Source organism: Bos javanicus, chromosome 10 (assembly GCF_032452875.1).
Source record: "Bos javanicus breed banteng chromosome 10, ARS-OSU_banteng_1.0, whole genome shotgun sequence".
NCBI lineage: Eukaryota > Metazoa > Chordata > Mammalia > Artiodactyla > Bovidae > Bos > Bos javanicus.
In genome coordinates, this window is record NC_083877.1 from 91,926,235 (window position 1) to 91,943,956 (window position 17,722).

At 43.8% G+C, this 17,722-nt stretch overlaps 1 protein-coding gene across 2 annotated transcripts in view; it reads left to right on the forward strand.

Moving 5' to 3' along the window:
* Positions 1 to 11,872: 11,872 nt before the first annotated feature.
* TSHR (thyroid stimulating hormone receptor) overlaps positions 11,873 to 17,722 on the forward strand; it is a 154,520-nt gene continuing 148,670 nt past the window's right edge. For both annotated transcript variants that reach the window (XM_061429621.1, XM_061429622.1), the window contains exon 1: positions 11,873 to 12,461. In XM_061429621.1, coding sequence (XP_061285605.1) covers positions 12,292 to 12,461 — 170 coding nt within the window. In that variant the 5' untranslated portion in view covers positions 11,873 to 12,291. The remainder of the gene's footprint in view (positions 12,462 to 17,722) is intronic.

A 17,722-nucleotide genomic window follows, 5' to 3' on the forward strand; every position in this document is an offset into this window, starting at 1 on the left:
ATCCTCTGCGACCATTTATTTGCCTGGGCTTCTAAGACCCACTGGAAAAGGTGTCTAAGGTGGGGCACCTTCCGCTATTTGAGAGGGCGCCTGCAGCCTCCATGGTCAGAGCTAACCTGGTGTCACAGGTTATATTGATTTTCTGCGTAAACCAAGCTACTCAGCTTCTTTTCTCCACTGAGTTTTCCTACTGAGCTATCCTCATTCTATTACTCTTTATATCTTTGATAAATAAATAAATAAATAGGTCTCCGAAGCCGTCTCTCCTTCGAATACCCTGGATCAGCCAGGGCTGGACCTCGGCAATAATCCATGGACTGTCCACCAGGCTCCTCTGTCCATGGAGTCCTCCTGACAAGAATACTGAAGTGGGTAACCATTCCCTTCTCCTGGGGATCTTCCTGACCCAGGAATCAAACCTGGATATCCTGCATTGCAGGCAGATTCTTTAATATCTGAGCCACCAGGGAAGCCCTAATACTGTTGTAGGGTTTTTAAACCCTATTTAAAGTAGTGTAATATCACTTACAAGTAAACTCTGATAACTTAAAGGTGTACACTCTAAGCCGTAAAGCAACTATAATAACCAAGCAAAGAGTTATAGCTAAAAGTCAACAAAGAAGATAAAATGGAATAATAAAAACTCCTGAATTACACAATGGGGGAAGAAGAGGGTGGGACAAATAGAGAGAGTAACATTGAAACATGTATATTGCCATATGTAAAATAGATTGGCAGTGGAAATTTGCTCTGTGATGCAGGCTTTCCCGGTGGATCAGCTGGTAAAAAATTCGCCTGCAAAGCAGGAGACCCTGGTTCAATTCCTGGATTGGGAAGATCCCCTGGAGAAGGGATAGGCTACCCACTCCAGTATTCTTGGGCTTCCCTGGTGGCTCAGATGGTAAAGAATCTGCCTGCAATGTGGGAGACCTGGTTTCAATCCGTGGGTTGGGAAGATCCTCTGGAAGAGGGCACAGCAACCCACTCCAGTATTCTGGCCTGGAGAATTCCGTGGGAAGAGGAGCCTGGTGGGCTACAGTCCATGGGGTTGCAGCTGCTGCTGCTGCTGCTGCTGCTAAGTCGCTTCAGTCGTGTCCAACTCTGTGTGACCCCATAGATGGCAGCCCACTCGGCTCCCCTGTCCCTGGGATTCTCCAGGCAAGAACACTGGAATGGGTTGCCATTTCCTTTTCCAATGCATGAAAGTGAAAAGTGAAAGTGAAGTCGCTCAGTCAGTCATGTCTGACTCTTCGCAACCCCGTGGACTGTATCCTACCAGGCTCCTCCGTCCATAGGATTTTCCAGGCAAGAGTACTGGAGTGGGGTGCCATTGCCTTCTCCCTGGGGCTGCAGAGTTGGACACAACTGAGCAACTAAGCACAGCACAGCAGCAGGGAGCTCAAACCCAGTGCTCTGTGACTACCTAGAGGGGTGGGAAGGGGTGGGAAGTGGGAAACAGGTTCAAGACAGAGGGGACATATGTATGCCTATGGCTGATTCATGATGATGTAACAGAAACCAACACAATATTGTAAAGCAATTATCCTCCGATTAAAAATGAATTAATTTTTAAAAATTCCTGAATTAATCCAAAGAGGTTAAAGAAAAGGAAAAAGGGATCAAAGAACAGATGGGGAAAAACAGAAAGCAATAAACAAGGTTACAAACTTAAACCTAATATCAATAGTGATATCAAATGTACATAATCTATGGGATGGGAAGTGGATCATTGGCTTCTGCAGGGTTCCATCCCTAGTTTGGGAAGATCCCCTGGAGAAGGGAATGGCTACCCGCTCCAGTATTCTGGCCTGGAGAATCCCATGGGAATGTAAATGACCTCCAATGATCCACCCCATCCCACCCCTCTAGGTAGTCACAGAGCACAGAGCTCCCTGCTGCTGTGCTGTGTGGTGCTTAGTCGCTCAGTCATGCCTGACTCTCTAGGACCCTGGGGAGTCTAGCCCGTCAGTCTCCTCTGTCCATGGAATTCTCCAGGCAAGAATACTGGAGTGGGTTGCCATTTCCTCCTCCAGGGAAATGATCTATACCATCCAAATAAAAGGCAAAGATTAAAAGCAAAACCCAACTCTGCTCTTTATAAGAAATGTGCCTTAAATATAAGGATGCAAAGAGGTTGAAGTAAAAGTATAGAAAAAGAATAACATGGTAACACTAAACAAAAGAAAGTTAGATTAGCTCTATCAATAACAAGAAAAAAAGTAAAGAGAAAAGGCATTCACGAGGGATTAAAAAGTGCATTTAATAATGATAAAGGCATTGATTCACCTAGAAAATAAAAGCGTTCTAAACATTTCTATATTTAATAATAGGACTTCAAAATATATTAATCAAAAATTAAAATAGAAATACAACAGAAAAAAAGACAAATCCCTAATTGCAGTTAAAAAGATTTTACTAACCATGTCTCAATAATTAACATAACAAGTAGACAGGAAAATCACCAAAAATATAGACTTGAACAATACTGTCAACAACTTGATGTGCTGACATTTGTAGAACCCATTCAGAATATATGTTTTCTTCAAATGCATACTGAACATTTATCAAAATATACCTTACTCTGAGTCTCACTAAATTGAAAAGCTGTCAAGTCATATAACCTATGTTCTCTCTCTACAATGAAATAAATTCAGAAACCAATAACTGAACAATATGTGGAAAATACCTAAATATTTGGAAACTAAATAACACCTTTCTAAATGACTCAGAAATCAAAGAAGAAACAAATAAAAAATTAGGAAGTATCGGGTCAGGAAGATCCCCCGAAGAAGAAAATGACAGCTCACTCCAGTATTCTTGCCTGGGAAATCCCTTGGATGGAGGGGCCTGGTGGCCTACAGTCCATGGGGTCGCAAAGAGTCGGACACGACTGAGCACAACGACAACAAAGAAAGTATTGTAAGCTGAATGAAAACAAAATTACAAGAGATCAGAACTTATGAGATGTCTCTAAAGCAGTACTTACAGAGAAAACCTGCAGAACAGTAAATATGATTTTTTTAACGGTCTCAAATCAATGACCCCAGCCTTCATCTTAAGAAACTAAGAAGAGCAAATTAAACCCAATAGATGCAAAAGAAAAGAGTTAATAAAGATCTGAGCATATATCAATGAATAGAACATAGAGAAAGAAATAGAGAACCCCATGAAACAAAAATTTGCCTCCTTGGGAATATTTATAAAATTGATAAACCTCTAGACATAATTGTCAAGAAAGAGAAAAGACACAAATACCAGTATCAGGTATGAGAGTGCTGACATTACACCAGATTATACAAATACAAAGAGGTTAAAAGAATATTGTGAACACATTTATGACATAAATTCAAAAATTTAGATAAAATGGACAAATCCATCGTAAGACACAAACTGTTAAAACTACTTCAGGAAGAATTAGATGATCTGAACAGCCCTACATCTAGTTTTAGAAATTTAACTTGTGGTTAAAAATCTTCCAACAGGTGAAACTCAATCTCCAGATAGCTTCACTGGTGAATTCTACCACATAATTAAGAAAGAAGTAATATCAATTCCACACAAACTCATGCAAATCTGAAGAGGAGGGAATATTTTCAAACTTATCCTATCATGGCAAAATTATCCTTATACCAAAACTAAACAAAAACATTATAAAGAAAGAAAATAACAGACCATTATCACTGGTTAACGTCTATGGAAAAATGATAACCAATTTTTAGAAAATTTAATCAAAATATAAGTAAACTTGATACATTAAGATCAAGTGGGGTTCTTCCCTGGAATGCAAGATGAATTAAACATTCAAAAATCAATCTCTATGATTCACCACATCAACAAACTAAAAAAAAAAAAAATGCTGACTCCTCTCAACAGACACAGGAAAAGCATTTGATAAAATCTAATATCAATTCTTGATTTAAAAAAAAAAAACTCTAAGAAAAGGAGAAATAGAAGGAGACTTCTCAATTTGATAAAAAGCATCAATGGAAACTGCATAGGTGACATCATATTTCGTGATGAAAGAATGATCTCTCCCATGCGATTAGGAACAAGATGATATCTGCCCTTATTCTTTCCACTAAAAATTGTACTGGAGTTTTTAGCCTGTGCAGTCAGATAAGAAAAAGAAATGAGAAGACTCCAGCTTTGAAAAAAGTAGACTGTCTATTCTCAGACCACACAATTCATCTATGTAGATAACTGGATGTAATCTATGAAACAGCTTTCAGAATTAATACATGAATTTAGCAGTATTACAGCCAAGCTATCAGATATCGGCAGCCCTTGCTGTCATTTTGTTTGCAACCTCATACTAGACCTTAAACCAGAACATCCAGTTAGGCCACTCCCAAATTGCCCCACAGAAACTCTGAGATAATAAGTATTGTTTTAAGCCAATACATTTTAGGGCTATTGATTATGCTGCAACAGATTACTAATATAAGCATTGCTTGTGATGGGCAAGTTGGATTTAGTAAAGGCAGAGGAACCAAAGATCAAATTGCCAACATCCATTGGATCACTGAAAAAAAAAAAAAAAGAGTTCCATAAAAGCATCTACTTCTGCTTTATTGACTATGCCAAAGCCTTTGACTGTGTGAATCACAGCAAACTGTGGAAAATTCTTCAAGAGACAGGAATACCAGACCACCTGACCTGCCTCTTGAGAAATGTGTATGCAGGTCAAGAAGCAACAGTCAGAACTGGACATGGAACAACAGACTGGTTCCAAATAGGGAAAGGAGTACATCAAGGCTGTATATTGTCACCCTGCTTATTTACTTACATGCAGTGTGTGTGTGTATGTGTGTGTTAGTTGCTTAGTCCAATTCTGAGCGACTCTTTGCGTCTGAGATCCCACGGACTATAGCCCGCCAGACTTCTCTGTCCATGAGGTTCTCCAGGCAAGAATACTGGAGTGGGTTGCCATTCCCTTCTCCAGAGGAACTTCCTAACCTAGGGATTGAACCCTTGTCTCCTGTGTCACAGGCAGATTCTTTACCGCTTGAGCTACAGGGAAGTCTTACATGCAGAGTACATGCCAGGCTAGATGAAGCACAAGCTGGAATCAAGATTCCTGGAAGAAATATTAACTTCAGATATGCAGATGACACCACCCTTATGGCAGAAAGCAAAGAAGAACTAAAGAGCCTGTTGATGAAAGTGAAAGACCAGAGTGAAAAAGTTGGCTTAAAACTCAAAATTCAGAAAACTAAGATCATAGCATCCAGTCCATCATTTCATGGCAAATAGAAGGGGAAACAAAGGAAACAGTGAGAAACTAGTTTTTTGGCTCTAAAATCACTGCAGATGGTGACTGCAGCCATGAAATTCAAAGATGCTTGCTTCTTGAAAGAAAAGCTATGACCAACCTAGCCAGCATATTCAAAAGCAGAGACATTACTTTGCCAACAAAGGTCCGTCTGGTCAGGGCTATGGTTTTTCCAGTGCTCATGTATGGATGTGAGAGTTGGACTATAAAGAAAGCTGAGTGCCGAAGAATTGATGCTTTTGAACTTTGGTGTTAGAGAAGACTCTTGAGAGTCCCTTGGACTGCAAGGAGAGCCAATCAGTCCATTCTAAAGGAATTCAATCAGTCCTGAATATACACTGGAAGGACTGATGCTAAAGATGAAACTCCAATACTTTGGCCACCTGATGCGAAGAACTGACTCATTGGAAAAGATCCTGATGCTGGAAAAGATCGAAGGCGGGAGGAGAAGAAGACAACAGAGGATGAGATGGTTGGATGGCATCACCGACTCAGTGGACATGAGTCTAAGTAAGCTCCAGGAGTTGGTGATGGACAGGGAGGCCTGGCATGCTGCAGTCCATGGGGTCACAAAGAGTCAGACACGACTGAGTGACTAAACTGACTGTGCATTCATTTAACATTGATTATTATTTCCTAACTCTGCATTAGGCATTGTTCCTAGTGTTAGGGATACAGTGGCCAAAAAATAAAAAACAAAAATCAGAAAGGTTCCCGCTTTCATGGTGCTTATATTTGGATGGTGATGGGAGAGCAGCAAAAGACAGGAATAAATGAGTAAACTAGTCAGTAATAGTAGCCAGAGATAAGTGCTTTGGTGAGGAATTATGATAGGAGGATCATTACTTGAGACAGGATTTTCAGGGAAAAGTTTCTAAGGAGGTGATATTTAAACCAAGACAGAAGATCTGAGGACAGATTGCTCCAGGCAGAGTTCAACAGTGACAAAGGACTAGAGGTGATAATGAACTTGTCTCATTCCAGGTCCAGCAAGTGATAATAAGGGCAGCTCTTGAAAAACAGGGAAAACAAGGAAAGCCAGCAAACTCGGCGTCTAGGTCAAACCCTGCCCAAGGCCTGTTGCCATATAGCCTACAACCTAAGAATGCTTTTCACATTTTTAGAGGGTGTTCTATAAAAAGGAAGAAGGAAGAGAAGATGTGACAAAGATCCAACATGGCCCACAAAGTCGAAAACATGTATGAGATGGGTCTTTTGGAGAAGGCAATGGCACCCCACTCCAGGACTCTTGCCTGGGAAATCCCATGGACGGAGGAGCCTGGTAGGCTGCAGTCCATGGGGTCGCTGGGATTTGGTCATGACTGAGCAACTTCACTTTCACTTTCATTTTCATGCATTGGAGAAGGAAATGGCAACCTACTCCAGTGTTTTTGCCTGGAGAATCCTAGGGACGGGGGAGACTGGTGGGCTGCCGTCTATGGGGTCGCACAGAGTTGGACATTACTGGAGCGACTTAGCAGCAGCAGCAGCAGCAGATGGTTCTTTACAGTATGAAGAGGCAAAAAGATAGGACACTGAAAAATGAACTCCCCAGGTCAGTAGGTGCCCAATATGCTACTGGAGATCAGTGGAGAAATAACTCCAGAAAGAATGAAGGGGCTGAGCCAAAGCAAAAAAACACCCAGTTGTGGATGTGACTGGTGATGGAAGTAAAGTCCAATGCTGTATAGATGATGCTGTAAAGAACAATATTACATAGGAACCTGGAATGTTAGGTCCATGAATCAAGGCAAATGGGAAGTGGTCAAACAGGAGATGGCAAGAGTGAACATCAACATTTAAGGAATCAGTGAACTAAAATGGGCTGGAATGGGTGAATTTAATTCAGATGACTATTATATCTACTGCTGTGGGCAAGAATTCCTTAGAAGAAATGGAGTAGCCATCATAGTCAACAAGAGAGTCTGAAATGCAGTACTTGGGTGCAATCTCAAAAATGACAGAATGATCTCTGTTCGTTTCCAAGGCAAACCATTCAATATCACAGTAATCCAAGTCTATGACCCAACCAGGAACACTGAAGAAGCTGAAGTTGAAGGTTCTATGAAGACTTATAAGACCTTCTGGAAACAATAACCAAAAAAGATGTCCTTTTCATATAGGGGACTGGAATGTAAAAGTAGGAAGTCAAGAGATACCTGCAGTAACAGGCAGGTTTGGCCTTGGAGTACAGAATGAAGCAGGGCAAAGGCTAATAGAGTTTTGCCAAGAGAACGCACTGGTCATAGCAAACACCCTCTTCCAACAACACAAGAGAAGACTCTAAACATGGACATCACCAGATGGTCAATACCAAAATCAGACTGATTATATTCTTTGTAGCCAAAGATGGAGAAGCTCTATATAGTCAGCAAAAACAAGACCAGGAGCTGACTATAGAGCTCAGATCATGAACTCCTTATTGCCAAATTCAGACTGAAACTGAAGAAAGTAGGGAAAACCACTAGACCATTCAGGTATGACCTAAATCAAATCCCTTATGATTATACAGTGGAAGTGAGAAATAGATTCAAGGGATTATATCTGAAAGACAGAGTGCCTGAAGAACTATGGACAGAGGTTCATGTCATTGTACAGGAGGCAATGATCAAGATATTCCACAAGAAAAGCAATTCAAAAAGGCAAAATGGTTGTCTGAGGAGGCCTTACTAATAGCTGCAAAAGAATAAAAGCAAAAGGCAAAGGGGAAAAAGATATACCCATCTGAATGCAGCATTCCAAGAATAGAAAAGAGAGATAAGAAAGCCTTCCTCAGTGATCAGTGCAAAGAAACAGAGGAAAACAATAGACTGGGAAAGACTAGAGATCTCTTCAAGAAAATTAGAAATACCAAGGGAACATTACATGCAAAGATGGACACAATAAAGGACAGAAATGGTATGGACCTAAGAGAAGCAGGAGATATTAAGAAGAGGTGGCAAGAATACACAGAAGAACTATACAAAAAGATCTTCATGACCCAGATAACCAAGATGGTGTGATCACTCACCTAGAGCCAGACATCCTGGAATGCGAAGTCAAGTGGGCATCACTACAAACAAAGCTAGTGAAAGTGATGGAATTCCAGCTGAGCCATGTCAAATTCTAAAAGATGATGCTGTGAAAGTGCTGCACTCAATATGCCAGCAAATTTGGAAAACTCAGCAGTTGCCATAGGACTGGAAAAGGTCAGTTTTCATGCCAATTCCAAAGAAAGGCAATGCCAAAGAATGTTCAAACTACTGCACAATTGCACTCATTTCACAAACTAGCAAATTAATGCTTAAAATCCTCTAATCTAGTCTTCAATAGTACATGGACCAAGAACTTCCAGATGTTTAAGCTGGATTTAGAAAATGCAGAGGAACCAGAGATCAAATTGCCAACATCCGTTGGATCATAGAAAAAGCAAGAGAGTTCCAGAAAAACATCTATTTCTGCTTTATTGACTATGCCAAAGCCTTTGACTGTGTGAATCACAACAAACTGGAAAATTCTGAAAGAGATGGGAATACCAGACCACCTGACCTGTCTCCTGAGAAATCTTTATGCAGGTTATGAAGCAATAGTTAGAACCAGATGTGGAACAACAGACTGGTCCCAAATAGGAAAAGGAGTACATCAAGGCTGTATATTGTCACCCTGCTTATTTAACTAACATGCAGAGTACATCATGAGAAACGCTGGGCTGGAGGAAGCACAAGCTGGAATCAAGATTGCCAGGAGAAATATCAATAACCTCAGATATGCAGACACCACCCTTATGGCAGAAAGCAAAGAACTAAAGAGTCTCTTGATGAAAGTGAAAGATGAGAGTGAAAAACAATGGTTTAAAACTCAGCATTAAAAAAAACAAGATTAGGGCATCCAGTTCCATCACTTCATGGCAAATAGATGGGGAAACAATGAAAACAGTGACAAGACTTTATTTTCTTGGGCTCCAAAATCACTGCAGATGGTGACTGCAGCCATGAAATTCAGTTACTTGTTCCTTGGGAAAAAAGCTATGATCAATCTAGTCAGCATATTAAATTCCAGAGACATTACTTTGCCAACAGAGGTCCATCTAGTCAAAGCTATGGTTTTTCCAGCGGTCATGTATGGATGTGAGAGTTGGACTGTGAAGAAAGCTGAGCACCAAAGAATTGATGCTTTTGAACTGTGGTGTTGGAGAAGACTCTTGAGAGTCCCTTGGACTGCAAGGAGATCCAACCAGTCCATTGTATAGGAAATAAGTTCTAAATATTCATTGAAAGGACTGATGCTGAAGCTGAAGCTCCAATACTCTGGCCACCTGGCTTACTAGGAAAGACCCTGATGCTGGGAAAGATTGAGGGCAGGAGGAAAAGGGGACAACAGAGGGTGAGATGGTTGGATGGCATCACCAACTGGATGGACATGAATTTGGGTAAACTCCAGAAATTGGTGATGGACAGGGAAGCCTGGCATGCTGCAGTCCCTGGGGTCGCAAAGAGTCAGACATGACTGAGCAACTGAACTGAACTGATGGTTTGGAGAAGGCAATGGCACCCACTCCAGTACTCTTGCCTGGAAAATCCCATGGATGGAGGACCCTGGTGGGCTGCAGTCCATGAGGTCGCTGGAAGTCAGACATGACTGAGCAACTTCCGTTTCACCTTTCACTTTCATACATTGGAGAAGGAAATGGCACCCCACTCCAGTGTTCTTGCCTGGAGAATCCCAGGTGGGCTGGGCTGGTGGGCTGCTGTCTATGGGGTCACACAGAGTCGGACACGACTGAAGCGACTTAGCAGCAGCAGAGCAGGACTTTTAGAGAAGGGCATGGCACCCCACTCCAGTATTCCTGCCTGGAGAAACCTCACGGACAGAGGAGACTGGCGGGCTACAGTCTATGGGGTCACAAAGAGTTGGAGACAACTGAGTAACTAATCACAAAGCAGGACTTTATTGATCAGTCTGTAGAATTTAAATCTAATTTTCTCTGAAAAAATTTTTACTTCTCCTTTTGATTGTGAAATAATGTTCCATCATATGGATGTATTAATATCATTCTTTGTTATACATTACCTAGTGGAAGGACATTTGGGTGGTTTCCAGTTTGGGTGGAATATGAATAAAATCATTACAAAAATTGAAATGCACATACTTAAACTGCACAGTTTGGTGAATTTTGTAAAATGTATGCATCCACCTATGTCCAGTCAAGATATAGAAAATTTCTATAACCCCCGTAAGTTCTCTCCTGTCTTTTTCCAATCTCCCCTAACCATAGTTCTGATTTTCTTCACCATAGCTTCTCCCCCATCCCAGAAGTTCATATAAGTGGAAGCATGTAATATGTGAAATGATATTCCCTTTACCTCAAGAAGAATTAGTAAGCAACAGGAAAGCTTTTAAGAGAGAAACAGGCATAATCCAATTTCTATTTTGAATTATCTTGTTGGTTACTGCATGAAGAATGATGAATAGACAATAGTTTTCCCCTTGAGTCTTCTTTTTCTTCCCATCTTCTGGGGGGAATCCATGGGGTCTACAAGAATTTCAACCTGGGCAGACAAGAATTTATCAGGTGGGACTCAACTCCAGCATCACAGCACTGGATTCCGAGTTCCGTTTAAGCCACAGGCACTGATGCTGAAACTGAAACTGCCATACTTTGGCCACCTGATGAGAAGTGACTCATTGGAAAAGACCCTGATGCTGGGGAAGGCAGGGGGAGAAGGGGATGATAGGGGATGAGACGTTCCTCCTTGGAAGAAAAGCTATGAGCAACCTAGAGAACACATTAAAAAGCAAAGACATTACTTTGCCAACAAAGGTCCCTCTAGTCAAGGCTATGGTTTTTCCAGTAGTCATGTATGGATGTGAGAGTTGGACCATAAAGAAAGCTGAGCACCGAAGAATTGATGCTTTTGAACTGTGGTGTTGGAAAAGACTCTTGAGAGTCCCTTGGACAGCAAGGAGATCCAACCAGTCCATCCTAAAGGAAATCAGTCCTAAATATTCGCTGGAAGGACTGATGCTTAAGCCGAAACTGCAATACTTTGGCCACCTGATGTGAAGGACTAACTCATTGGAGAAGCCCCTGATGCTGGGAAAGATTTAAGGCGGGAGGAGAAGGGGACGACAGAGGATGAGATGGTTGGATGGCATCACCAACTCGATGGACATGAGTTTGAGCAAGCTCTGGGAGTTGGTGATGGACAGGGAGGCCTGGCGTGCTGCGGTCCATGGGGTGGGAAAGAGTGAGTGGGACACGGCTGAGCGGCTGAACTGGACTGAACAGTTTCCTTCGTCCCCGGGTCTGCACACCAGGTGGCGCCAGAGTCCATCGCCTGCCGGGCCGTGCGCCGCGCTGAGAGCCGGGCCGCCCGGCCAGCCCGCGCTGCGATCTGCGCGAGTGTCGGCGCGCGCCCCGCGGGACCCGCGAGGATCCTGCGCGAGAGGCGCGCCCCGGCCGCATCGCGGGCTGGCCGGCCACGCGTGCCTGCCTCGGACCCTCGGGCAGAGGCGCCCTGGGCCAGGGAGAGCTGAAGTTCTGCGGGACCCGGGTCCTCCCCAGGAGGACAGTCCGTTCCACTGGAACTTTGTCAGTTTAGAGAGGGTGCGTGCGCGTGGATCCGGAGAGGCAGTTCCCTGGGGACCGCGCCCCACACGGGAAAATGGGGTGGCCAGTTGGGTTTAGGGACCAGCAAAGGAGGGAAAATCCAAACCAGGCTTTTTGGAGGAAGGCGAGGCGAAGAGCGCGTGGGGGCAGGTTGGAGGGCAGAGGGAGGCAGGGAACAGACGAGGCTGGGGGCGCGGAGAGCGAAGCCGGGGAGCTGGTTTGGGCGCAGGGTTGCCAGGGCGACGGAGCCCTTAAGTGCCTCTTCGGCGCCCTCTCCAGCCTCCGGCTTGGTGCTGAAGTCACAGCCCCATCGAGCCCTCCTCCCTCCCGCCCCGCGCCGTCTCTCCCGGCCCCGAGGAGCCCGAGGCGCAGAGAGATGAGAGGGAGGCGATCGCGGAGCACGCAGAGGTAGCCTGGGGCCCCGAGGACGATGCGGCCGACGCCCCTCCTGCGGCTGGCGCTGTTTCTGGTCCTGCCCAGCAGCCTCGGTGGGGAGAGGTGTCCGTCTCCGCCCTGCGAATGCCGCCAGGAGGACGACTTCAGAGTCACCTGCAAGGACATCCAGAGCATCCCTAGCTTACCCCCCAGCACGCAGACCCTGTGAGTACCTGGGGAGGACAGGGGGAACCCAGGGTCCCAGGCAGCTGGGGAAGGAGGCTGGAAGTGCGTAAAAAGAGCTTGAGAACAGGCCAGAGGGCGTGTGTGTGTGTGTGTGTGTCTGTGTGTGTGTGTGTGTGTGTGTGTGTGTGTGTGTGTCTGTGTGTGTCTGTGTAGTGAGTAAACACTCCATTCACCAAACGTGGGGTTGATGATACCCCAGTTACTCACAACGCAGAAAAAGTTAACAAAACTTTAGTACAAGATGAAAAGTGACAGTTTTCCTTTCTAAGAGAGTTGTTTTTCTGCACTTTGCCTGAGCCAGAATCTCAATTTTACTTAAAATGTAAACGAGCTTGCTGACAACTCAAGAACTGATCTTTCTGATCTTATTTTGGGTGATGAAAAACTGCAAAAAAAAAAAGTGTTTCAATTTTTATAGTCTTTCTAGATGAGAAGTTATCTTAGTAGGTTTCTTGATTCATCAAATAGTGGATGGAATTTAATCAGGGCTCTTTTTAAACTACAATCGTCTTTCAGCATCCATGGCCAATGGCTCCAGGACCCCCATATATACTAAAATCCAAGGATATTCAAGTGGAGTATTGGCATATCACCTATGCACATCCTCCTGTACACTTTAGAACACCTCTAGATTACTTGTAAAACCTAATACAGTCTAAATGTTATGTAAATAATGTTAAAAACAATGTAAATGCTGTGTCAGTAGTTGCCAGTGTGGGGGATATTCAAGTTATGCTTTTTGGAACTTTCTGGAATGCCCTCTACCCTACCCTTGAGTATATGCAATCCAGGGTTAGTTGAATCTACAGATGTAACACCTTCCGTATGGAATACCCTTTATACTTTGTATGAAGTATATGCGTTACTTACTCAATGATGAACTACACACTTCTTGTTGCTGTTTGGTCACTAAGTCGTGTCCAGCTCTTTTGCAACCTCATGGACTATAGCCCGCCAGGCTCCTCTGTCCATGGAATTTTCCAGGCAGGAATATTGGAGTGGGTTGCCATTTCCTTCTCCAGGGGATCTTCTCAACCCAGGGACCAAACCCAGGTCTCCTGCATTGGCAGGCAGATTCTTTACTACTGAGCCGCCTGGGAAGCCACATCCACTTATGTAGCACATCCAGAAATCTCCTTTTGGATAAGCACGGTAGAGATAAAAAGAGATGAAATTTCAAATAATATATTTTTATCTGCATGTTATATGTTACCAAATTAGAAGTTTAATGTTAAATAAGCTTTGTGTGTAAAAGTGTTAGTCGCTCAGTCGTGTCTGACTCTTTGGGATCCCAAGGACTGTGGCTCTTCAGGCTCTTTGACCACGGAATTCTCCGGGCTAGAATACTGGAATGGGTTGCCATTCCCTTCTCCAAGGGATCTTCCCGACCCAAGGCTCAAAGCTGGATCTCCTGCATTGCAGGCAGATTCTTTACTCCAGTATTCTTACCTGGAGAATCCCATGGACGGAGGAGCCTAGTATGCTACAGTCCACAGGGTTGCAAAGAGTCAGACACGACTGAGCTACTTCACTTCACTTCTTTACTATCTGAGCCACAAGGAAAGCCCATTGTTCCTTAACACTCATTTAAGTCAATGACAATTGAGAGGATGTTTGTAATCAAGAGAAGACTTTTTTGGGTCATCAGAAACAGAATGCTAAGAAAGAATAGTAAAGACAATCTTGTTTTCCTATTTACTTAACTGGTTAAAACCAGTTAAGGTCAGTAAGCACAAGTAGATAAATGGAAAGCAATAGCGAAGTTGTGCTTAAAATTCCCTCCAGCAATTAGCAGTAGGTTATGAACGTTTCAGCACAAGTATGTACTTCTGTGCAGCCTCCAAGTATTGCTTCATTGCCCATGCTGCCACCCCAGAATAAAAGCTGTTCTTAGCATCTTGATGTTTTGATGGAACCCTTGCATTGACTCCTTGCAGCTCCCGTGATAAAGTTCTTTTGTACAGCCTACAAGATCCTTTGAGACCTAGTCCAGTTTTTCAGACCTCATGGCTCATAGTCTGTCACACTTCAGGGGTAGAGTTTCTGCTACTGAACAGAATTTCTGGAACTTTCCCTCAAGTTCTATGCTCCCGCAAGCTGCTTTTGCCTTTCCTTCCGCATTCTAGTCCCTCTGCCTAAAGCGACTTTTCCCTTTTCCTCATCTGGCTGATTCCTACTCCAAGGTCCAGACTGGGAGTTAACTCCCTTCGGGAAGCCTCTCCTGGCCAATGACTCCTAGGCTCAGTGAGCTTTGTGAGCTCACTGAGCCCTGACAGCATCCTGCGTGTGAACCCCAGCCTCACCCCAACACACAGGTTTTCTGTAACTCATTATCTCTTTGAGTGCCTGTATTAGAAGAAAATGAACTCGTCTAACCCAGGGACCCTGTCTTTCAGCCCTTGTTATTGTTGTTTAGTCACTAAGTCACGTCTGAGTCTTTTGTGACCCCATGGACTATAGCCCACCAGGCTCCTCTCTCCAAGGGATTTCCCAGACCAGAATACTGCAGTGGGTTGCCATTTCCTTCTCCAGGGGATCTTCCTGACCCAGGGATCAAACCCCCATCTCCTGCTTGGCAAGAGGACTCTTGACCACTGAGACACCAGGGAAGCCCCATTTAACTGTAGAACTACTTTAATGCTCAAAAACAAAAACAAAACTTGTTAGGTGAATGAATGAACAAACAGATACGCTGGTCTCAGATTGTCCACCGTGTGTTGGGGGGAATGGAGACCAGAGGCTTCATGGCTTCAGAGACTTCTTTTAAGGGAGCAGGGTTTCAAGAGTCATTGAAGAGCAGGGTGGCTCTGGCCACGGAAGGGAAGTGGGAGTCATCCTGTTTGATTTCCTCTGAACGATGAGGAGAAAGGTAATGTCAGAGAAGGAGCAATGGAATCAGAGTTGGAATACATGTCTCTTTCCCCTTCTGTGGCTAACTGTGAAATTAGGTGAGATAATTTACGTGGGAGGACACACGTTTCCTTCAGGTTAGAAGCGAGAGTTCCATCAGGTTCCTTCTGATGCCTGTGTTGTGATAAGAATAGTCTGCAATGAGACCAGTCTGTCTGAATCCACTGACTCCCTAGATAGAGACAGTGGTAGGGAGAGTCTGACCTTAAAAACGATGGGAAGACAGCGGGAAGCAGGGCAGGAGGGGCGCTCTTCTGAAGATTGACGTTATCATGAGATGGAGAAGAGAAAATGGATGAAAAGTATGGGGTGAATGGTATGCTAATGTAAACGGTGACCGCAACCCTGGGCAAAAGCAGCAAAATGATTTTTAAATCTTTGGGGGGCAGTAGAACTCTTTTGTGAAAGGCAAGCTTATAAGAGAAGTCAAATATGCAAAACTTAACACTCGCAGAGTGCCTATTACAGTATGGTACTTTATGGGCAGTTCTCAGTCCAGTCCTTTATGCCAACTAATTCGCTGAATCCTCACAAAATCCAGTAGAGCAGGTGATTTTATTACTCTCATTGTGTAGATGAGAACCCTGAGGTACAAGAGAGATGAAGCAGTTGGCTCGGTGTCACACAGCTGGTAAGCGGTGGTACCAGGTACACCACAGAGCTATGCCCTGGGGCCCCGTTGGCGGTGGAAAGTGGGTCTCACCCCGCCAGCTCTTTCTACTCAGTATGGTCGTGAGGCTTTGGAGAAAGAAGTCCGGAAGTTTGAGATGTCCAGTAAGCCACACATAACCTTGGGGGCTGTTGGCCTGAGAAATATGCAGTCACTCAGAAAATAGGGAGTTAGGAAGAACAGAAAACAAGGGAAGAAAGGGGAAGGAAAGGAAGAGACAGGAGATGGGAGGGAGGGTGGAAAAGAAAGACCACATCCAAGTTTTATCATAGAAGGCTTTCCCTGGTGGAACAGACCAGATCCTTGTCATTAAAAACCCAATCTGGTGGTAACCCCTATTTTCAAACATAGATGCTGTTTAACCACTGCTTAGTCATGTTGCAAATTATCCTGGTGCCAAGAGCAGTTTTTCCTGAAGCTGCTTTCTATCCACATAGCATGGTGCTGAAGACATGGCCTCTTTCCTCATCATCCACACACCTGCCAGGTGGTCTGGACGGAAGTTATACCATCTGTGTTGTCACTGAAGCAGTGGTTCTAAATCATTTCTTCCACTTCACCCCTGCCCCAGTGGGCACCGTACCCTCCCTTTATAACAGTGGTTCTCACTAGGTGACTAGTGATGGACAGCTGACATGCCTACTCCCCGGTGGAACATTCTAGAACCTTTGATGTACAAGTGGTTTGAAAAACTTGTTCCTTCCAACTGACTTAAATGAAGTTCCTTAACTTAAATGAAACAAGCAGAATAAAATTCAGAATTTAAATGTTGATGTGAGACCGTCCCTTCTCTGGATGAGGAGGTGGATGGGGTTAGATGTCTGTTCTGGGCTTGTGTGGATTTTTCCTCAGGAAAATGCTGCTTTACCTTGCCTTGCCCTGTTGACCCACCTGCTTTTCGTTTTGTGGTGGGGACAATCACTGCCTCCACCCCCTCTATCTTTTGCCTTCCAGAGTCCAGCGCTTCAGTGGCATAACGGTTTGTCTATCACGTACTTGTCAGCCTTCAGTCAGGGTTCTGGAGGACCTTGTGTTTCTGAATTCTGAATTTTGCTTCAGTTTTTAAGTCATTTGGATTCTGGATCTGTGGCTCCAATTAGTGGTCTATCCTGGTGTTTTCTAAAAGGAAGACAGTAACTCACCGTCTTCAAGTGTGCTGCCTTATCTGTGCTCTACTTGTGATGTGATTTACTCAATATTTTTAGACTGATTCACCTCTTTAACTAAAAGAAATCTGTTTAGAAGGCTTATGCTGTGAATTTAACTGGAAATTTGCGTGACTTGCTCCAAACAGTGGGTAACCAGAAAACTGAACACCGCAAAAACAAAATGTAATTCTATTCTAGCTCAGTACTATTGTCTGTGAATGCTGTGAGCCTCGGGCAGCTTTTTCTTTGTTATAAAGGAAGAGTAATAGGTGTTCAAGAAATAGCAAAGAGATAGCAATCCACCATGGTGTCCTTCTTGATATCAGGACTGAAAGACAATGGAAAGGGAATCACTTTCTCCCTGTGTGATTCACTATTATTTAATGCCACGTGGACACTCCACCCAAAATAATCTTGAATATCTTCGCGTCACACCTGTTCTACCCCCAGGGACATGTGGATTAAGTCTACATTGCACAATTATTTTAGCCCCAATTAGTGGTCATAACTTG